Here is a 22,863-nt window from a genome sequence, read left to right as displayed (position 1 = left end):
AATACCAAGTCCACATATCATGCTTGCCTTCAAGTTTACTATTTCAAAATCTGAATCTGCTATTTAAGATGCTTAAGACAGAAGCTTATACTATACTAAATAAAACAAATAATTTGCCCTGAATTTAACAAAATTATGATGAAAAAAGGTAACTGTGTGTTGCATTGAAACTCAAGCCAAAGAATACACATTAACCTGTTTTATCTGGGACAAATACATGATCAATTTGTCTTCATTGAGAGTCCATTCCAAATGGTTGCTTCCATTGACCTGGGAGTTGATGCATTTAGTCATTGAGACACTTTAAATACAYGCTACAAGCCCACAATTACAGTATCCCTCCCTTTAACTTAAAACAACACCATACAAACATGCCTTTACTTTAAACATAATATGGGATACAAATAGCACACAGTTCCATCTTATCAACTTAGGAGAATAGAATCACTTAAGAAAAGCCACCAATTAGTATGTCCTCCCAAACAAACAATTATTACAGTGAGTAAATATACATGTGATTGCGTGTCTGGACTCAGAGTCAATCAAAACAGTTCACTTCAAGCAATGAAGCCAATCTAGCTGTCAATTAAAAGTTGAGTTATTAGCAGAGTGCCAGAGTCTGGTCAATAAATACATTAGTACTCCCTCAAATCAATGAAGGAGAACATAGAGACGGTATTCAACCCTGTGAATCTTAAGTGGTAGTGGATAGCCTTGTCCCAKATCTGTATGTGATTTAGCCAACTTCTCTGACTATCATTGAATTGCATGACATCATACAGATCTGGGATCAGGCTATTAGTGTGGGGAGTGTTGGGGTTTAAGAGGAGGTCCAGCGCCACCAGGCCACTCTCATACGGTCCCACATGGCGCTGAGGGAGTCAAAGGCAGGACGCACGTCCAGGATGGTAAAGTTCTGCTTATTGATCTCACCGCCGTCGTAATAGTCAATCACATAGCGCACCTCCTTTCCACAGCGGTCTACGATCCAGTCGTGCCTGTCAAACGGTAAGCCATACCTGCAAACACAAAATGAGGTCGTATGATCTAGTGTATCACAAATTGAAACAACCAGAAAAAGAGTGCTAGTTGTACTTGCTTGGGCTAGGTCTGTCAAGAAAATGTATATATTTTTTCATGCAAACTCAGCAAAAAAAGAAACGTCCTCTCACTGTTAACTGCGTTTATTTTCAGCAAACCTAACATGTGTAAATATTTGTATGAACATAAGGAGATTCAACAACTGAGACATAAACTGAACAAGTTTCCCAGACATGTGACTAACAGAAATTGAATAATGTGTCCCTGAACAAAGGGGGGGTCAAAATCAAAAGGTAACAGTCAGTATCTGGTGTGGCCACCAGCTGCATTAAGTACTGCAATGMATCTCCTCCWCATGGACTGCACCAGATTTGCCAGTTCTTGCTGTGAGATGTTACCCCACTCTTCCACCAAGGCACCTGCAAGTTCCCAGACATTTCTGGGGGGAATGGCCCTAGCCCTCACCCTCCGATCCAACAGGTCCCAGATGTGCTCAATGGGATTGAGATCCAGGCTTTTTGCTGGCCATGGCAGAACACTGACATTCCTGTCATGCAGGAAATCACGCACAGAACGAGCAGTATGGCTGGTGGCATTGTCATGCTGGAGGATCATTTCAGGATGAGCCTGCAGGAAGGGTACCACATGAGGGAGGAGGATGTCTTCCCTGTAACGCACAGCGTTGAGATTGCCTGCAATGACAACAAGCTCAGTCCAATGATGCTGTGACACAGCGCCTCAGACCATGACGGCCCCTTCACCTCCAAATCGATCCCGCTCCAGAGTACAGGCCTCGGTGTAACGCTCATTCCTTTGACGATAAACGCGATTCCGACCATCACCCCTGGTGAGACAAAACCGCGACTCGTCAGTAAAGAGCCCTTTTTGCCAGTCCTGTCTGGTCCAGCGACGGTGGGTTTGTGCCCATAGGCAACGTTGTTGCCGGTGATGTCTGGTGAGTACCTGCCTTACAACAGGCCTACAAGCCCTCAGTCCAGCCTCTCTCAGCCTATTGTGGACAGTCTGAGCACTGATGGAGGGATTGTGCATTCCTGGTGTAACTCGGGCAGTTGTTGTTGCCATCCTGTACCTGTCCCGCAGGTGTGATGCTCGGATGTACCGATCCTGTGCAGGTGTTGTTACACGTGGTCTGCCACTGCGAGGACGATCAGCTGTCCGTCCTGCCTCCCTGTAGCGCTCACAGTACAGACATTGCAATATATTGCCCTGGCCACATCTGCAGTCCTCATGTGCCTAAGGCACGTTCACACAGATGAGCAGGGACCCTGGGCATCTTTCTTTTGGTGTTTTTCAGGGTCARTAGAAAGGCCTCTTTAGTGTCCTAAGTTTTCATAACTGTGACCTTAATTGCCTACCGTCTGTAAGCTGTTAGTGTCTTAATGACTGTTCCACAGGTGCATGTTTATTAATTGTTTATGGTTCATTGAACAAGTGTGGGAAACAGTGCTTAAACCCATTACAATGAAGATCTGTGAAGTTATTTGGATTTTTACAAATTATCTTTGAAAGACAGGGTCCTGAAAATGGGAGGTTTCTTTTTTTGCTGAGTTCATGTAACTTCCATGCAGAACTGTTTACACCAAAAACTCACCCCATCCAGTGGCGAAACCTGGCTCTTGGAGTGAATTCTTTTGCTTTGCCTCCAAACCGTAACAGGGAGGGTCCGCATGGACATTCCCTAGAAAGAAAGAAATTAAATACAATTCACATATCTGGTATGGCACACATTTCATGACATGCACTGGTCGTTCAGGGCTAATTTGAAGCGTCAGTAAAGTGCTTATTAAAGTGCTGTGATTATTATTATTTGACCCTGCTGGTCATCTATGAACATTTTAACATCTTGGCCATGTTCTGTTATAATCTCCACCCGGCACAGCCAGAAGAGGACTGGCCACACCTCATAGCCTGGTTCCTCTCTAGGTTTCTTCCTAGGTTCTGGACTTTATACAGAGTTTTTCCTAGCCATCGTGCTTCTACACCTGCATTGCTTGCTGTTTGGGGTTTTAGGCTGGGTTTCTGTACAGCACTTTGTGACATCAGCTGATGTAAGAAGGGCTTTACAAATAAATTTGATTGATTGATTGAAGTGCGCTCAACCTTACATGGTATTGTACCAGAGTCTGAGATGTTGATTGTTCTCTGAGGTTACTCACTTCTTATGGAATTGTTCCCATTTGAGGATCTCCTGCCATGCCTGCTCATTGTTCTGGTTGTGAATCTTGATGATGTTTGTCATGTCTTTTTGACCAAGATCTTCATCCTTCCAGTGCCATCTGTGAAACAATTTTAATGAGTCAGTACACAACAGTAGAAACCCTAAACCCAAGCCCATAGAGATATAACTATAGGTTCTATCAATTCAATACATTCTATCTCTATGCCCAAGCCATATTTCTTCAGTGTTCTGATTGGTCGACTGACCCTTTCCTCAGCATGGCATTCCAGAACATCTGCTCCGAGGGGTAGACCCAGTTCTGAACCGTACCACCCCGGGGGATCTGGGACTCCTCTCTGTTCACTGACAGATCAAAGGGCTGACCTGGGGCAGGCTGCTGGTTGGGTGGGGGCATCTGGATAAAGAGAAATAACAAAACATAAAGATGAGATGTAGCCTTCAGGGTTTTAAGTCTCATCAATATATGCTGTAGTGTCATATATCTCCTAATTGACTGGTTTTGATTCGATTTTAGCCTATTAGTCAACCAGTTCCTGGGTTATGAAAAAAGAGAGGTACACTAAAACAACATTTAGTACATTAGTTTATTTAAAAACTCTGTAACACTTCACTTTAGTGTTCTTATCACAGCGTAATTATAGTTGTAGGAGTAACAAGTATTGTAATTACATAGTAGTAAGAATAATACACAGTGCATGTAAAAGTATTTTAGCTGCTTTGCGTACCATGTTTGCGATATCGATGTCAGACACAAATTTCTCTCTGTTGGCTGCTTTCATGGGGCACTCCACAAACTCGTATGCCCGATCCTGATGTGTTGGCCCTGCCTGGTCTGAAGCTGGGGTTGTTGGGGGGGCCGCGCTCTCAACCTGGGCCGGGGCGGACGCCTTGTGCATGGGACACTCTGGTGGTGGTAATGGTGCACCTGAGAGGACAGGTCAAAATACATTAGTACAATGAAAAACAATATCTGCTTTGTTATTGCTATGCAAGGTGTGACAGCTGATGGGGTTATGGGTATAAATTGCAGACAACAGAGAACCAATAGACAAACACAAACAGTATCAACCTGACACAGTTGAAGAGACTTACTTGGTTTGGTCTCCTTTTGCATGGGGCATCCCTGGGGTGGTGAGCCAGCATAGGGGTGAGCGACCACAAAGTCCTCTGCTTTAACTGTTGAACCGGACATGGGATCCATTCTACCTGACAAGTTAGTCACTGGAAAGGTCTATACCCCAGACCTGTCAGCAATATAACAGATATTAACGTTAAGAAAGAAGAAATGTGTAAAGGGTCATTAATTCCTGCTATGCCTCATAGCTAGCTCATCCCACATCTAGCCTGTTAATTAACCAGTCATACAGCTAATGGTCAAAGATTGAAACAACAGCACCCCTAGCTTGTTATTTCCATATGTCTGTAACACATGACAGTTGTCCTAAATGGAATATTACAGTAACTGTTGAAATTAGCATTGCAACAGCAACGATTATGTAAATATCACGACCTTGCATGCACTCTAGACCATATCAACTGCCTGATACTGCAGCGGTAGTACTCCCATCCCATGCTGGTTTGAAATTGGTTTAGAAATGACAGACTCATTTTATGACTAAACTCGTTGCCTATTTTTGAAATATATAAGTAAAACAAACGATTTTACTATGGATTAATCTAGTAAATATAAACGTGTTACCTTGATGAAGGTAGTCCGTCTATGCTGCAATGYCGTGAAAGTTAGCAAACACTACACACCCACAATGCATTGGGGGAATGTTCTGGTTACTTTTGGGAGAATCTCAATTGTCTCCACTTTGCGTCCTCTCCAACAGAGAACGAAATTAACCGGGATTCCTATGAGTTGTAGCCGCAATGGCGCTTTCCATTCCTAAACTGTCACATACGCTATAATGGCACAGATATAAAGATGAGTCCTGTATCTATCTCTATGGGTATAAAGAACAAAGAACGGTCGACTTCAAAAACCATTGCAGGTCAGACAGGAGAGAACCAGACAGTCTTGTCACAATTTACCCATGATACATCACGGTTTTGATGCTCGTGTTCGAGAGCATCATAACCAAAGAGTTTTTAAACCAATTTCCGGACACGCTTGCGAAACAGACCAAGCAGACTAGGCCGGGGTTTGAGAAGTCAATTGGAGAAGTTATTTTTTCCCCCTTAGTTGTTCATTTTCTCGAAAGGCACCACCTAAATGCGATCCAGTGTCTTAAGAAGTTACAATTGTTCTTACTCCAACCTCTGAAAGTGATAAACTGACACGTTTTCATTTTCGTCAAAAAACAAGTCTTTGATTTGACGGCGCGAGAGACGCGTTAGTACGACCGAGTTTAGCTATCCAACGTCGCCATGACATCGTATACAATGGGAATGTCTATTGGAGAAGCTGTTTCTGCAAATCTTCATACTGTACTGTCTTTGTTCGAGAGCATCAAAACCGTGATGTATCGTTGGTAAATTATGACAGACGTGAATGATCTAGAAATAGTATTGAGTAGTCATTTAGGATGCAAGGTGATTTGTAGATCAATCAGTCTCAACTCACCTTTATCCCATTTAATCCCATCATTTTTCATTACGCCCAGAAATCTGCTCCTTTTATTCTCTGTTGCCAACGCACAAGACGACCAGTTCTTATAGCCTTTAGCCGTACCCTTATCCTACTCTGGTGATGTAGAGGTTAACCCAGGMCCTGTAGCCCCCAGTTCCACTCCTATTCCCCAGGCTCTATCATTTGTTGACTTCTGTAACCGTAAAAGCCTTGGTTTCATGCATGTTAACATCAGAAGCCCCCTTTGTTTTTTCCACTGCTTTAGCACACTCCACCAACCTTGATGTCCTAGCCTTGTCTGAATCTTGGCTTAGGAAGGCCACCAAAAATTGTGACATTTCCATCCCTAACTATAACATTTTCCGCCAAGATAGAACTGCCAAAGGGGGTGGAGTTCTGTCATGCTATCCAGGTCTGTGCCCACACAGTTTAAGTACTACTTTTAAAAATCCACCTTTCCAGAAATAAGTCTCTCACCGTTGCCGCTTGTTACAGACACCCCTCAGCCCCCAGCTGTGACCTGGGCACCATATGTTAATTAATTGATTAACCATATGTTAATTAATTGATTAACACCCCCCATTTATCTTCAGAGTTTGTACTGTTAGGCGACCTAAACTGGGATATGCTTAACACCCCGGCCGTCCTACAATCTAAACTAGATGCCCTCAATCTCACCCAAATTATCATGGAACCTACCAGGTACAACCCCAAATCTGTAAACTTGGGCACCCTCATAGATATCATCCTGACCAACCTGCCCTCTAAATACACCTCTGCTGTCTTCAACCAGGATCTCAGCGATCACTGCCTCATTGCCTGYGTCCGTAATGGGTCCGCGGTCAAATGACCACCCCTCATCACAGTCAAACGCTCCCTAAAACACTTCAGCGAGCAGGCCTTTCTAATCGACCTGGCCCGGGTATCTTGGAAGGATATTGACCTCATTACGTCAGTAGAGGATGCCTGGTTAGTCTTTAAAAGTGCTTTCCTCACCATCTTAAATAAGCATGCCCCGTTCAGAAAATGTAGAACCCGGAACAGATATAGCCCTTGGTTCACTCCAGACCTGACTGCCCTTGATCAGCACAAAAACATCCTGTGGCATACTGCATTAGCATCAAATAGCCCCCACGATATGCAACTTTTCAGGGAAGTTAGGAACCAATATACACAGGCATTTAGGAAAACAAAGGTTAGCTTTTTCAAACAGAAATATGCATCCTGTAGCACAAACTCCAAAAGGTTCTGGGACATTGTTAAGAGCACATCCTCCCAGCTGCCCACTGCACTGAGGCTAGGAAACACTGTCACCACCGATAAATCTACGATAATCGAGAATTTCAATAAGCATTTTTCCATCACCCAAATCCAGATAGCTGATGTTCTGAAAGAGCTGCAAAATCTGGACACCTACAAATTAGCTGGGCTAGACAATCTGGACCTTCTCTTTCTAAAATTATCCATTGCTATTGTTGCAACCCATATTACTAGCCTGTTCAACCTCTCTTTCGTATCGTCTGAGATCCCCAAAGATTGGAACGCTACCGCGGTCATCCCCCTCTTCAAAGGGGGAGACACTGTAGACCCAAACTGTTACAGACCTATATCTATCTTACCCTGCCTTTCTAAGGTCTTCGAAAGCCAAGTTAACAAACAGATCACCGACCATTTCGAATCCCACGTACCTTCTCCGCTATGCAATCTGGTTTCCGGGCTGGTCATGGGTGCACCTCAGCCACGCTCAAGATCCTAAATGATATCATAACCGCCATCGACAAAAGACAATACTGTGCAGCCGTATTCATCGACCTGGCCAAGGCTTTCGACTGTCAACCACCTCATTCTTATTGGCAGACTCAACAGCCTTGGTTTCTCAAATGACTGCCTAGCCTGGTTCACCAACTACTTCTCAGACAGAGTTCAGTGTGTCAAATCGGAGGGCCTGTTGTCCGGACCTCTGGCAGTCTCTATGGGGTGCCACAGGGTTCAATTCTCGGGCCGACTCTTTTCTCTGTATAAATCAATGATGTCGCTCTTGCGGCTGGTGATTCTCTGATCCACCTCTACGCAGACGACACCATTCTGTATACCTCTGGCCCTTCTTTGGACACTRTGTTAACTAACCTCCAGACGAGCTTCAATGTCGTACAACTCTCCTTCCGTGGTCTCAAACTGCTCTTAAATGCAAGTAAAACTAAATGCATGCTCTTCAACCGATCGCTGCCCGCACCTGCCCGCCCGCCTAGCATCACTACTCTGGACGGTTCTGACTTAGAATATATGGACAACTACAAATACCTTGGTGTCTGGTTAGACTGTAAACTCTCCTTCCAGACTCATATTAAGCATCTCCAATCCAAAATTAAATCAAGAACCGGCTTCCTATTTCGCAGCAAAGCATCCTTCACTCATGCTGCCAAACATCACCCCCAAAGCCAATTCCTCCTTTGGCCGTCTTTCCTTCCAGTTCTCTGCTGCCAATGACTGGAACGAATTGCAAAAATCACTGAAGCTGGAGACACATATCTCCCTCACTAACTTTAAGCATCAGCTATCAGAGCAGCTTACAGATCATTGCACCTGTACATAGCCCATCTGTAAATAACCCATCCAACTACCTCATCCCCATATTGTTATTTWTTTATTTATTATTTTCTCCTTTGCACCCCAGTTTCTCTACTTGCACATTCATCTTCTGCACATCTATCACTCCAGTGTTTATTTGTTCAATTGTAATTATTTCGCCACTACGGCCTATTTATTGCCTTACCTCCCTAATCTTACTTCATTTTCACACACTGTATATAGACTTTTCTGTTGTGTTATTGACTGTATGTTTGTTTATTCCATGTGTAACTCTGTGTTGTTGTTTGTGTCGCACTGCTTTACTTTATCTTGGCCAGGTCGCAGTTGTAAATGAGAACTTGTTCTCAACTGGCCTACCTGGTTAAATAAAGGTGAAATAAAATAAAAAAAACAAGCATAATTGTAAGTTTTTACATCCATAGTTGTACATTTTTATCTATACTTTAAGAGCCAGAGGTGATAATGGTGGCAAAAGTAGCCAGAGGTATGGGACTTTTAGAAAACAATGTGATGACCAAATGATGCCAAACCAAGGTTTTAACATCAATAATTTTTTTATTAATATTCCTCAAAACTCATTGACCACTGTATCCTCCTTTTGAGGGGATGTGTGCAGTTCCGCATTGTCTCCACAAGAGAGCAGCAGCAGACAAGTGTTGTCGTCTGAAGACAATCAAAGCAAGTATGAAAATTAAGTTAATAAATCACTCACTTCAACTAACTCAAAGAGTACATTATTAAAATATATATTTTTAAATGAAATATTATAACTAACATAGCTGTAAATGTCACAATAAATAGCTTGCATATTCTCACCCAGAGATCCAACACGGAAACCTGAAAGGCAAAATGCGAGATTCTTGCATTTATGGCCATGTTCTGCTTACCCGGAGTCAGATGAACTTGTGGATACCATTTTTATGTCTCTGCACACAGTATGATGGAAATAGCGGTAGTTTAGCTAGCCAACGTTAACTAGCGATAGCACAAGGACTGGAAGTCTAAAGGTACAGTAGCATTGCTATTCTAACTTCATACTGCATGCAGACATACAAGTTCATCAGACTCTGGGTAACCAGAAAATGGGATTAAATGCCAGAATCTTGCAGTATCCTTTTAATTACATTTTTCACATTACATTATGAAGCTTGACTTCTGAAGTTTGATCTGTAATTTGTAAACCTTGTGGAGATGCTTGTGGGAAGTTATAGTGTGGGTGTGTCGGTTAGACATAAGTGCACTTTTATTGCAGTTATCATGAATCACACTCAGTAAGGTCACTTCTAGAGATAAAATTACAATACATTCTGGCATTTGTTTGCTGTGGTTTGTCTAAATCTACCCTGATACTTTATGTGCATGACTAATATTTCCTAGGCCTACTGCATGAGCAGGCTCCTGAGCATAGACTTCAGTAGTCTGACAATATACTTATTTTACATCCTAATGCTGGTGAAAACACAGATTTCAAGTAAGGATTTTATTTTCGTACAATATCTCATGATATTTGTACAAGAGCCATCTATATGGCTTCATAAACATTACAAAACTATGTGAGTTCCTTTAACATTCTCTTCCATGTCAGTTCACGTAATTGTGACAATACACACAAGACACCTTTGGGTGGACATATACAATTTACAAACAAAGGGTCCAACAGACAAGAGAAGCTGTGCTTTAGAGTATTGTCTGTTTGTTTCCATCCACTTCCTCCATCTGTAAGGACCAAGAGGAGACGCAAATCCAATGGCCTTTACCATGTCCCCTCCCATCATTTTGGAGGACTGTAGAGCTTGTTTAATTGGCAGTGTTCTGGGCAAATTAGTATAGTGGTACACAATTGACCTAGGGCTGGTCATGGGATCCTAGAGAGTCTCAAGACATTTCCAGTCCATGAACCATTTGATCCAAAAATGTCCATGAACCATTTGAATCAGACATACAATAAAATAACTCCACCATAGCCTTTTGCAACCTCTCAGTGCACTTTCCCATTCTGTAGCTTTTCCACTTTTACCTTTCCGGGAGAGCGCAGGACGCTAATGCAGCCGCGGGCCATTTTATGCATCCACATGAAGTTCATAATGTCTAGACAGAAACTGGGGCCCATCCAGGCACAACGGCCACCAAAAGTCACCCGGTAGAAAGGTTCTGTCCCGTACACGGCGTACATCCGGCTGTAATACATCGGCATGACCGCTATCCTCACCAGGAAGAAGGATAGCGTCATGGCAATTCCGTTGACCATATTTGGTAATGATTTCTTTGGGTAACCAAGCACTTCAAAGAACCAGCTGAAAGATAGATACAGTTAGTATAGTTACAGAGTGAGATAGCAGTTGTTGGACTCAATTGTAATGGAGTCATGGATATCAACTGGCATTGTTCCAGAATAGGTGACACTTAAAACATATCTACAGTATACCCAGCACTTAAAGGTTTTAAGTACAATTCCTTAKSGAACTGCCCCTCCCTACCTTCAAGCCTATGCTCAAACCCTACACCCTAACCCGAGCACTCCGTTCTGCCACCTCTGGCCTCTTGGCTCTCCCAACCCTACGGGAGGACCGCTCCCGCTCAGCCCAGTCAAAGCTTTTCTCTTTCCTGGCACCCCAATGGTGGAACAAGCTTCCCCCTGACGCTAGGACAGCAGAGTCCCTGCCCAACTTCTGAAAACGTCTGAAATCCTACCTGTTAAACTAACACTCACACTTGACTCTTTTTCTACTAATCCCTGACTTTGCTGATAGCTACTTTGAGGAAAAATACGCTTACTATGACTGAGATATGTGGTTGTCCCACCCAGCTATATTAAGATGAATGCACTAACTGCAATTCACTCTGGATAAGAGCGTCTGCTAAATGATTAAAATATAAATGTAAATGTTTAACATTGAATCTGTATTTTGTATTTGTTGGATTAAATCAGGATAATAGTATACAATTGGAAATGTATGTGACTGAAAATGTATTATTAAGTATGAAACACGTGTCTCTAATGATGTATGTCAGATACTGTACGAGCTTTCAGCTGGGTGTAACTGGTCTGACTCACTATAAGTAGTTAAACATTAACGGTCAATAGTGTTTCTGAAACGGTTGAATGCACTACTACCAATGACAAAAGCCACTTGGCAAATACTGTAAGGACAAATAAATGGGTATTTTATGAGGTTCCCTCTACTTCCCAGTAAACATTCTGTTTKTGTGTGCGTGAGTCTATTTGGCACAGAGGTTACCTACCGCTGGTTCACACAAGGAGTGGAAAGCTCTGCGACCAGACGGAAGTTAGCAAAATAAGGCAACATTCCTATGCTCTAAAAGAGAGAGACAGAACAAAGTGCAAAGAAAATAATGGCAAGAGAAGTACTTTCAATAATATGTGAATTCATGATACATCATGATCGTAAACCTACCGTACGATCCCAAAAAATTTWAACATCTAGGTGTACTTACTGGGGTTATGACACGGTTAATAAACTTGGGTCACATAGAAATGTTCAAAATGTGTTCAAAAATTGGTGGTGACAATCCAGCAGTGCATGCTCGTACCTCTATGTACTGGTAAATCCATACTGTTACTAGGCAACATGTGCTCTATGTACCACAACAGAATCCACTACAGACAAGATAGGAAGGGACCCCTTCTATAGCCATTTGACACGGACCTGTTCTTTGTTTAGGACATTTTTTGCATGTTCTGTATTGTTAGCAGGTTAGAGACACAAGACTGGGTTCATTTATCACACATGTAAGTGGAGGAAAGACATGGACATAAATACCTAAACAGAAGAAATGTGCAACTAGTGAAAATGGGCACCATTAAAAGCCCCCATCCCAACATTGAAGAAGATAAAAAAACATTCTAGAGAAAATAAAAAATATATGGACTAACTATGTGGATGCTGTTATTAAGTTAATATCTAAATATACATTTCAAAACATGTACTCTACAATCCATTCTAACATTACCCAAAAAAGGGACTGGAAATTATCCAGTACATTTTACTAAGAAAAGTCAGTGGTGATTTTAAAAAATGAAATGAGAGGAAGACCCTGTCTTTGTAGTGATGTATAGGGTCTAGGGTATAGGCTCAAAAGGTCAAAACAACCAAAAGGCAGCATGTACCAATCACCATCACAGATTGAGAGAAGTAAGAGAATACATTATGCACAGAAACTCTACAGTCTGGTTTCCTGGACACAGATTAATCCTAGTCTGGGACAAAAAAAATGATATTCAATRGATATTCTCCAGTGAGCATGTTTTCTATTCCGGGACTGGTCTGAATCTGTGGCTTTGAAACGGGCTCAACAACTCATCATCGTATTCCATGCAAAACATGGTCCCCGTCCTCATCATTGTCATCGTTAGTTTTAGCAGCTACTGAACCTGATGGCCCAGAATAGATTCACAGGACAGGACCAAGAGTGAACATCTACATCACATGGTTGTCTTGCTTTTAGTGGTGCGTCAACGGCAAGCCATATATCAAAACTGTTTTACAACTGTAACTACTTTCGAACAATATATGCGCTTGCTTACACTGTACCTTCCCGAAGAGGGGAGGGTAACACTTTAGTGTACAGCAGGGGTCGGCAACAGCAGGGGTTGGAAACAGGCCTAAACCTGGGGGGGGGGGGTCATTTTTGCTCAAAAAGACTCAAATCACCAGGAATTCAGTTAAAAATGTGTTATTTTAGGAAATCTGTTCAAGTATTCCCACAAATAAAAAAGAGATGTGTAATCGTGTCTCAATGTAATTAAGGTATGAAATTATTGTTATTTTTAAATACAATCTCTTTTGGGGCTTAGTTGTGGTCAATTTGCAATGTACACATTTTTGTCGACCATTCGCTCCGACAAAAATCGGCCCGCGGCTGAATCTACTTGCCTACCCCTGGTTTACAGTGTTCTATTACTGTGTAATAACTCGAAGTACAGCAAAACAACTGAGTAATAACACTTATAGCAGTGTATTTATAGGTCAATAACAACACTGTAAATCAAAGTGTTCCAAATATAGGTCTACACATATTAAGGATACTGAATGTAAAGTGGAACCAAACTATTTCATCCCTGACAAGCACTTTGTTATCCATTCTAACCAATCCCATCAAACTACATGGCTGTTCACCCTTAGCCCTTGTCCCTTCCCCATCTTGCCTGCACATTCTGCTCTGGGTCAGTAGAGAACTCACCAGTACATAGTAGTAAGCATACAGTGCTGCCAGGTGGTGGATTACAAAAAACTTGTCCCCTATCGCCCGCCAATAGTAACATATGAGCAGCATATCTGCAAGACAGACAAGGGAGATAGCTCACTGTATGGGTCAACATAATCCATGGAAATATGCAAAGTAATACAAGGGTTAGACATGTTTGAAGTGGAGACCCACCTGATAGGAGGTAGCCACAGGTTATGGCCACATTTATTTTCACCAGTGACGGATCTCCCCTATTGGTAAGAAAGCACAAAGCACATGTTTAAAATATAGATAAATGTTCCAAATATAAGATTATATCAAGAATTGCACACTTTGCAGTCAGGGAGATTCTTACCAGACTGGGTCTTCATTGACGGCATCATCAAATAGTAATATGTAGAGACAAAAAAGGCCCACTATCAAGGCGTGAAATGTAGACACAGTTCTAGAAAAATATCACAAAAAACAGACACACATACTCATAAAAGCATACTAACTTAAACTTGACATTTGGTGGCAGCTGTGGGATTCCATGCCATGGAAAAATGCTAAACAAGGATATTTGAAAGGGTCTATGCTCAGAAATGTACTTTGACTGGGAAAATGATAATCCAATATGTGTTCTGATAGGAGCTTTGAATTACATGATTGAATAACACCAAAATATCACTTCTCAGTCTCCTGATGCTGTACCTGGAGTTCCACTCTATGGTGTGTTTAGGGCTGAGACGGCGGTACCCAGGGCAGAACCGAGCAGAGACACAGGGACTGACAAAATGGAACAGACACTGGAACGTCACAAAGCTGGTGGCAGCGATGGACAGGACCAGCGGAGAGAAGCTTGCCATTACCACTCGTTACTGAGAGAGAAAAACACACAGTTCATAGTAGAGAAGCAAATAGGAATGTGAGATAAACACCCGTACAGTAGAGTAAGTCAGACTTTTGCCTACATCATGCACTGAATCATGTCAATAGGAGTTTGACTGATATTCTGCTCCTGTACCTGTAGGCCTGTGAGCAGTGAGCAAAAAGGGAGAAATCCTGACTTGAAATCTACAATACCAGTGTATGATTGACACCGTTTTGGCTATAAAGTAGCTAACATCTAGAGCACGCAGCAACAGACCGTAAACTGAACTTTGTATTTGACTTGATTTTTGGCATGCTTAGAACAGAGCTGCATGTTAAAGCATTTATGGTGTCTTTTTTACTGTACTGTACAGTACATATATGGTATCACCAACTGTAGATACTATATACCCAAATATGTCAACACCTGCTTAACTTATCTCAGGCCAGGACCCATGTATTTACCACCGGCTGCCTTGCAACAGTTGGGAATATTTGTTGATTTAGTTGCATTATCACGTTGAGGTCATGGGTCAGCCCATATACCAATCTACTAATGCCCCCCCCCCCCCCCCCCTTTACAAATAGACCAGTCACACTAATTTATGTGGTCACCAGATCCTACCTTTGTTGTAGTGGACCCCCTGCTGTACACTGCAGTTATTCTGCAATGACTGCGTCCAAAATACCACAGTTGACTGTAGTTACTGCAAGTTTACTGCAGTTTCGAAACTGAAATATTTTTTGTAAGGGCCACACTGACATTCTGTTCACATGACATTACATTACATTACTTAAAACCAGGCATTTTGTAACCTTGCAAGGCATTTTGGAGGGAAGCGAAACTGTATGGCAAAATGCATTCTTCACTGTTACTTGAATTGTTGCAGTATTTCTAGTTCTTCTTCATAGAACAACTCTCATACATTCTGCTCCCAAAAATAAACTGACCCCTGCCCTACTAAGAATAACATGTCCGTTTCGAAATACTGTGTAGTTTCTTCGAAATTGTGAAGCATTCCTCCTAGTGCCCTTGAGAAAACGGTTGAATGAAACGAAACGGTTGAATAAAACGAACCTCACCTTCAGCAAACAAGTGTGGACCAACCATTCATAGGCTACTTCTGGAAAGTATACTCAACTCTTGGGATCACGTTTGCGTCGCCACTAGCTACCACAGTCATAAAGTCATAAATCTGGCTAAACCTCGCCTATTTCTACAATGTCTCTTATTCAAATCTGATTTTAAACCTAACCCTAACCACACTGTTAACCGTATGCCTAACCTTAAATTACGATCAAAAAGTAAATGTTTGTTTTTATGAATTTTTACGATAGAAACCATTTTGACTTTGTGGCTGTGGTAACTAATGACAACCCTTGTCTGGCTCTGTGTCAAAATCGCTGACGGTTTGTAACTAAATASAGTGGCACAAGTTGATCCCTATACATGTCCCCACAGCCCAAACCTCAACCTGGTGGGGACCTCCATGCTTTCATCAAGTGTCTGGTCAGGTAGTTGTTGATCACAAGTGTGCCCCTGTCTGAAATAGCCAATAACTGTGAGAAACTATAGCATATTGTGGAATACCCTACATTGTTGCCAGACAGGAAATCGGAACAGCTGATCTGCTTTAAGTAGACGCAACTAACTAAAACATGAATAACTACTGTACAATAAAACAAGATCTCTACAGAAACATTGACTACAGTATACTGTAGTAGTAGGTTATGATGGTAGATACTGTATTGGCAGCATAAGAGAGTAACACCATTAAAGTGTGATAGGTCAATTGACAGGCAGAAAATGATGATACAAGGCAAGCAAATTGTACATTACTGACAGAAGCATACTGTACTTACACTCCAGTCACCGCACTAGTTTCTAAGAAATTATATATTCCACCGCGTACAGATACAAAATGTTGGAGTAATTGGCGACTCTGACGCCTGCTCAGTCGATATAGCACACCATTGCACAGGCAATGACGCCCTATACTAACCTTGACGTCATCGTGCGATACCGAAGCGCGATAACGACAAGTGCATTTCAAGGGGAGCAGCATATCCCGAGATATAAATATCCCCCCGTGATGTCGAAACCCAGCATGTGTACAAGAGGCGTTGGTCGTGTTAAGGACATATATTACAGGCTATGCTACACCTTGGCTGAGAAACTGAATTGGAAAAACACGCGTAAAACTGGTTGGCCGACATATTTACCCAAAATGACTCCACACCGAAACGCAGATTGTCTACAAACCTATTCATTACAACGATTATGTTGCAAAACGTTTCTTAAACGCAAGCAAACGAAACGAAACGTGGAGGAACCTAMCTGAATTTGGTAAAAAAGCGTAAAACTGGTTGCACGACATATTTAAGCAAAATTACTAAAATGACATCCGCATATCTACACGCAGGAGGAAATGTAAACAACACTGGTTTGCTTACAATAGTGAAGCTGTTAACTTACCTTGTTTTCACATAGCCAATGATAAGAACGGAATGGATTTTAAATTGCCTAATCATAAAGCTGCCTTTCCATATTTTAAAAGAATATGGTTGCTAAAATACAAGCTATATTTGTAATGACTATTCATTTGTGGCTTTGTTTCCCCAAAATGCCTATTTTGAAATCAGCTATGGGGGATTAATTCATCTGATGTTTGATAATTGTAACCTGATGTTTTTTATAGTCTCTTCTTGTCTTTTAACGTCATATCTCTCTCCTCCTTCCATTCCCCCCTCTCTCTCCATCTGTGTGTCCGGTGTGTGTACGTCCGTGCGTGTGTGTGTGTATAGATGGTATGATATGACGAAACAAGATTGCTGTAGTTGGGTCGCATTCAGCAGGACGCAACGTTTTGGAACGTTCAGATAGAAATAGGCTATGTAGAATAAACATGCCTCTCTGACATGTAGAATATTAATCACTTTGGCTCTTTTTGTGGAATTTCTATCTGCAATGTTTGGCAACTGAACAAGGGCCAGGATTTATTGTGCTTTCATGGCAACTCGGAAACTCGGGACCTCCAAGTTATACATTTGCGTAGAGCTTCCTATTTGTTGACTCTGATACTTTCCAAGTGGGAAACTCTGGGCTCATCTTTGTGGCGCGTTCAGGTCATGTCGGAAACTCAGACCTTTCCGACTTGCTTACGCGTTATAGAAAATTATACCTGAGTTCTCCACTTGGGAAGTGTCAGAATCAACCAATAGGAAGCTCTATGCCAATAACGTTCATTTAAACTCAGAGGTCCCGAGTTTACGGCATCTACAACTGAATTACCTCCAAAATAAATCAATTGTGTCAGTCCTTGCTTTTGAGTTGCAGTTCCGAGTTGTCTTGAACGTGGCAATAGAGCAGGGAGGAGTGTCGTACTACTACTGTATGGCGGTGTTCGAGAGCATCAAACCCGTAATGTATCGTGGGTGATCTACACATAATAATGAGTAGTTATATGTGATGCAAGGTTGTTTGAAGATCAGTCAGTCAGCAGTCGCCTGCACTGTCGCCTGCTATGTCGAACAAGCCTACTGTCATTCACCCATAGCATGTCATTGAACCAGCCATATAAGGAGACAGTGCTGTGTGAACTCTAGTGCCCCCATTATGAMCAGCATCCATTCAGTTGCTCTCCTGTACAGCTGTTTATAATCACCACTAGATGGTAGGATTCTCTTTCTGTGTCACATCATGTATGATTAATAGGCTACTTTCTGCATTATTTCCTTGATCAATGAGGTAATCTCGGTTAACACAGAAGTAAAGTATTGTGTAACTGGTCAGATGCTCTATTAAATTCTGGGCCCATATTGCTGCGTTAAGACAGGCAGCCGAAACCAGATCTTTTTTCACTACTTGTTCTTTTGACCGATCAGATCAGCTCTGAAAAAGAGCTGATGTAAAACGATCTGATGTGATTGGTCAAAAGACCACTTACTGGGAAAAAATATCAGAATTGGGCTGCCTGTCTAAACGCAGCCTTTCTGTTAAGAGAAGTGATCGGAACCGAYATTATAATGATGGTTTTCGCCACAGATGGTTTGTTTACGTTTCTACCGTTGTGGCTAAATGGAATAGGCATACAGCGCCATCTAGTAGTCGCGTCGGGGACACCAGTTGTTGACAACTGTAGCATTGTAGCTAGGCGTAACCCTAACCCTCTTCCTTTTATTTAACCAGGTAGGCCATTTGAGAACAAGTTCTCCTTTACAACCTGGCCAAGATAAAGCAAAGCAGAGCGACAAAAACAAAACACAGAGTTACACATAAACAAACGTATAGTCAATAACACAATAGAAAAAAATCTATGTACAGTGTGTGCAAATGTAGAAGAGTATGGAGGTAAGGAAATAAATAGGCCACAGAGGTGAAATAATTACAATTTAGCATTAACACTGGAGTGATAGATGTGCAGATGATGATGTGCAAGTAGAGATACTGAGCTGCAAAAGAGCAAGAAGATAAATAACAATATGGGGATGAGGGAGTTGGGTGTGCTATTTACAGATTGACTGTATACAGGTACAGTGATCGGTAAGCTGCTCTGGCAGCTGATGCTTAAAGTTAGAGAGGGAGATATAAGTCTCCAGCTTCAGTGATTTTTGCAACTCATTCCAGTCATTGGCAGCAGAGGACTGAAACGAAAGGCAGTCAAAGGAAGTGTTGGCTTTGGGGATGACCAGTGAAATATACCTGCTGGAGCGCGTGCTATGGGTGGGTGCTGCTATGGTGACCAGTGAGCTGAGATAAGACGGGGCTTTACCTAGCAAAGACTTATAGATGACCTGGAGCCAGTGGGTTTGGCGACGAATATGAAGCGAGGGCCAGCCAACAAGAGCATACAGGTCGCAGTGGTGGGTGTTATATGGGGCTTTGGTGACAAAACAGATGGCACTGTGATAGACTACATCCAGTTTGCTGAGTAGAGTGTCGGAGGCTATTTTGTAAATGACATCGCCGAAGTCAAGGATCGGTAGGTTAGTCAGTTTTACTAGGGTAAGTTTGGCGGCGTGAGTGAAGGAGGCTTTGTTATGAAATAGAAAGCCGATTCTAGATTTGATTTTGGATTGGAGATGTTTGATATGAGTCTGGAAGGAGAGTTTACAGTCTAGCCAGACACCTAGGTATTTGTAGTTGTCCACATATTCTAGGTCAGAACCGTCCAGAGTAGTGATGCTAGTCGGGCGGAAGGCTGCGAGCAGCGAACGGTTGAAAAGCATGCATTTGGTTTTACTAGCGTTTAAGAGCAGTTGGAGGCCACGGAAGCTCGTTTGGCGGTTAGTTAACACAGTGTCCAAAGAAGGGCCAGAWGTATACAAAATGTCGAATGGTGCCAGATAGGATGGTGCGTTAACCTGATTCAAATAATCAAAGCTTGAGGATGAGTTGATAATTTGAATCATCTGTTTAGTGCTAGGGCAAAAAAACTAAACATGCACCCCTTGGGGTCCCCAGGACCGAGTTTGGGAAACGCTGAGCTAGTGTGTATTAACTAGAGTGTCTGCTAGCTAGATAATGTGTACTAGCTAGCTAACATGTACTAGCAAGCTATTTAGCTAGTGTGTACTAGCAACCGTGGTTAACATAATGGCCTGGACCAGAGCTAGTGTGCCGACTGGTATGGGTGTAACACACTGACTCCCTGGAACAAAGCTACTGACTCATGCGATACACGAGACCAACAAATGTCGACTTTGAGTGCACATACCATTTGAGATGCAAAAATACMATCTGAAACGCAGCGCATGCTCTTTGAGGCTCGCAGACCACATAGCATCAGCACGCATTATCTGCAGCTAGATGCTTCTCGACATTTTTGAAAATTGTGGGTCAAATGGCCACAGGTAGATCCCGCAACGGTGGCAGGTAGATTAGCGGTTGAGTGCTGGGCCTGTAACAGAAAGGTCACTGGCAGAGCCGGCCCTAACCTCAGTGGGGCCCTAAGCAAAATTCTGCTAAGGGGCCCTCCTACCTGACCCGTGAGCCATGTAAACCATTTACCATTGCCACACAGTCACACCTGACACCCCAGTGCTCCCACTACAATCCTCCCTCCTTTAAAACAGTTTGCTCCATCCTGTCGGTCTAAGAATAAGTAGACCTATACAGAACAGAATGAGGTTTAAACAAACAATATTTATTGAATATAATATTTTCTATAGGATCTTAAGATAAGTGAATATTAACATTAACAAGAAATTGTAGAAAATATAAAATGTAAAAAATAATCAAATATAACACTGAGCTTTGGCTCTGCTGCCTGGTAATTAGTCCAGTCCTCACAATATTATACAATTAGCTTTGTCTATACAATGTAAACATAAGCCTATAGGCTATGGCTGCAGCTATACGTCTCAAAATAGTCAAATAAAACCTATACAGCTGTGTGATTAGCTTTGGCTATACAATGTAAACCAAAGCCTATAGTCTATGGCTGCAGCTACATGTATATGTCTCAAAATAGTCAAATAAAGCCTTTACAGCTGTGTGATTAGCTTTGGCTATACAATGTAAACCAAAGCCTATAGTCTATGGCTGCAGCTACATGTATATGTCTCAAAATAGTCAAATAAAGCCTTTACAGCTGTGTGATTAACTTTGGTTCCCTCTACAGCCTGGGCATTTTCAGCATCAGCATGGACACCAGTCTATCTGGACTGTCTGGAAGAAATTGAGAAAGTATGTCACATAGTTAGTTAAGCAGTCATTTACACAAATGTACTTCTGCCATACAATTTTAAACGTTACTAAGTGTGTAAACATTTTAATGTTTGAATTAAAATCTTACCATCAAAATRTTCCTCTTCTGCACTTTCTTGAGGCAAAATCATCAATGATGTCATCATAGCACATGTGTTTCCCCAAGTCATGATTTATGCTCATGATGGCCAGACCACTCAAACGTTCCTGTGACATGAAAGAMCTCAGGTAGCTTTTGATGAGCTTTCAWTTTGAAAAGCTCCTCTCTGCCGATGCTACTGTTACTGGTAGGGTGACTGCAATTCTTAGGGCTATCCAAAGGTTAGGATAGAGTTCCTCCAGGTTTTTCTCACAGAGAAAGGGAAGCAGCTCTAAGGCAGTCATCTTATCTGATGGCAGATCAGGTCAATTCTGAATCTCATGTGTCAGATCCATTCCACTGTTGTCACAGTCATCTCTGAAGGTTAAGAGTGTTTTCAACTTCCATGCAGTGAGCTTTTAAAGAGTCACTGGACATCGGAGAGGCAGTGCTAAAGTTCAGCAGCACTCCATATTTGGTTTTCACCTGGTTCACCTGAAAAGAAGGTGAAGAGCTTTTGCACATGCCTAAGAAACCCAACTGCATCTTTTGAAGATTTGGCAGAATCTGCAACGACAAGATTTAGAGTATGTGCTCCACATGAGACGAACACGGCTCTGGGATTTTTTTTGAGCAGTCTGGCTTTACTCCTTGGTGCTTTCCCTTCATGTTGGCCCCATTATCATAAACTTGCCCTCTGCAATCTTCAAATGGAATCTTCAGCTCGTTCAGCTTATCTAAGATGACAGTGGACAGATTCAAGCCTGTTGTAACCTCAACATTCACAAAGCAGAGGAAGGGCTTCTTGATCTCTGGCTTTCCCTTTAAAGCAACGCTTCTCAGAATAATGGACATTTTCTCCTGGTGACTCATGTCAGGTGTACAGTCCAAGATAATTGAGAAGTACTTTGAGTCTCTTCCTTGAGTCACTATTGGTCACAATCTGTATCAGCTCATTCTGTGCGCGCTTACCAAGGCAATGAGCATGTGTCTCTCCATCTTTAAATTTTGCTGAGATGATTTTCTGTAACGGGATCAAAATTTGCCAGTAATTCAACCTCTTTTAGGAAGTTTCCATTATCTGGTTGGAAGAGTTTATCTGATGAACCCCTTAATGCTAGGTTTCTGTCAGCCAGAGACTGGGTGATACTTATTAAACGTGTAAGGACATCCCACCATCTCTTTCTTTCAGCCTCCAAAATTGTCATTTGTATCTGGTAAAGAGTATGTCCCCGACTTAGGCGCAGATCAAGTTCTCTCCACTTAATCATATTGTTTGTGTGTTCAGGACTACCCTCATGGTGTTTCAGAATGGTGTTGATATTTGACCAGTCATTCACGCCTTCCTTTAYTATTTTGTAGTCTTTTGTAGAAAAGAGCTTACAGCAAAAACAATACACAGCGTTGTTTTAGATTGAATATGAAAGCCAGCTCCTGGTAATCTTTTCCCYGTTWGACAGCTGTCTCTGTAATAAGCCTGAAWGGAAACCTTTTCTAGAATTGTCTTTAGGGTAAGAAAAACCCAGTCCTGGTTTGAATGGACCTCTACGCACTAACTCAGTCCTCATAAAGTCTGTTAAGACTTATAAAGTCTGTTAAGGGCCAATCTG

General features: G+C 42.0%; 2 protein-coding genes across 6 annotated transcripts; both read right to left on the bottom strand.

The window, feature by feature from the left end:
* Positions 1-330: 330 nt before the first annotated feature.
* LOC111979647 (holocytochrome c-type synthase) lies at positions 331-5,275 on the bottom strand. Its single transcript, XM_024010257.2, has 7 exons — positions 4,941-5,275; positions 4,334-4,485; positions 3,967-4,166; positions 3,487-3,635; positions 3,219-3,338; positions 2,654-2,740; positions 331-1,019 (listed from the first exon to the last, which is right to left on the bottom strand). The coding sequence occupies exons 2-7, from the start codon at positions 4,440-4,442 to the stop codon at positions 821-823; spliced, it is 864 nt and encodes a 287-aa protein (XP_023866025.1). The 5' UTR covers positions 4,443-4,485; positions 4,941-5,275; the 3' UTR covers positions 331-820.
* A 4,595-nt stretch (positions 5,276-9,870) lies between these two features.
* Positions 9,871-17,246, bottom strand: LOC111979229 (TLC domain-containing protein 4-B). Of its 5 annotated transcripts, none has more exons than XM_024009622.3 (7): positions 16,942-17,246; positions 14,307-14,473; positions 13,969-14,058; positions 13,806-13,864; positions 13,608-13,702; positions 11,649-11,722; positions 9,871-10,699 (listed from the first exon to the last, which is right to left on the bottom strand). In XM_024009622.3, the coding sequence occupies exons 2-7, from the start codon at positions 14,459-14,461 to the stop codon at positions 10,384-10,386; spliced, it is 789 nt and encodes a 262-aa protein (XP_023865390.1). In that variant the 5' UTR covers positions 14,462-14,473; positions 16,942-17,246; the 3' UTR covers positions 9,871-10,383. The 5 variants fall into 5 exon arrangements, with proteins under 5 accessions (XP_023865390.1, XP_023865387.1, XP_023865385.1 ...); XM_024009619.2 differs by having other exon boundaries at positions 14,307-14,417; positions 16,942-17,082; XM_024009617.2 differs by lacking the exon at positions 16,942-17,246 and adding an exon at positions 16,329-16,906 and having other exon boundaries at positions 14,307-14,417.
* Between the last annotated feature and the right edge of the window lie 5,617 nt (positions 17,247-22,863).

Source organism: Salvelinus sp. IW2-2015, linkage group LG19 (genome assembly GCF_002910315.2).
Source record: "Salvelinus sp. IW2-2015 linkage group LG19, ASM291031v2, whole genome shotgun sequence".
Classification (NCBI taxonomy): domain Eukaryota; kingdom Metazoa; phylum Chordata; class Actinopteri; order Salmoniformes; family Salmonidae; genus Salvelinus; species Salvelinus sp. IW2-2015.
The sequence above is the reverse complement of the archived record's forward strand: the minus strand, read 5'-3'. Positions and strand labels throughout refer to the sequence as shown.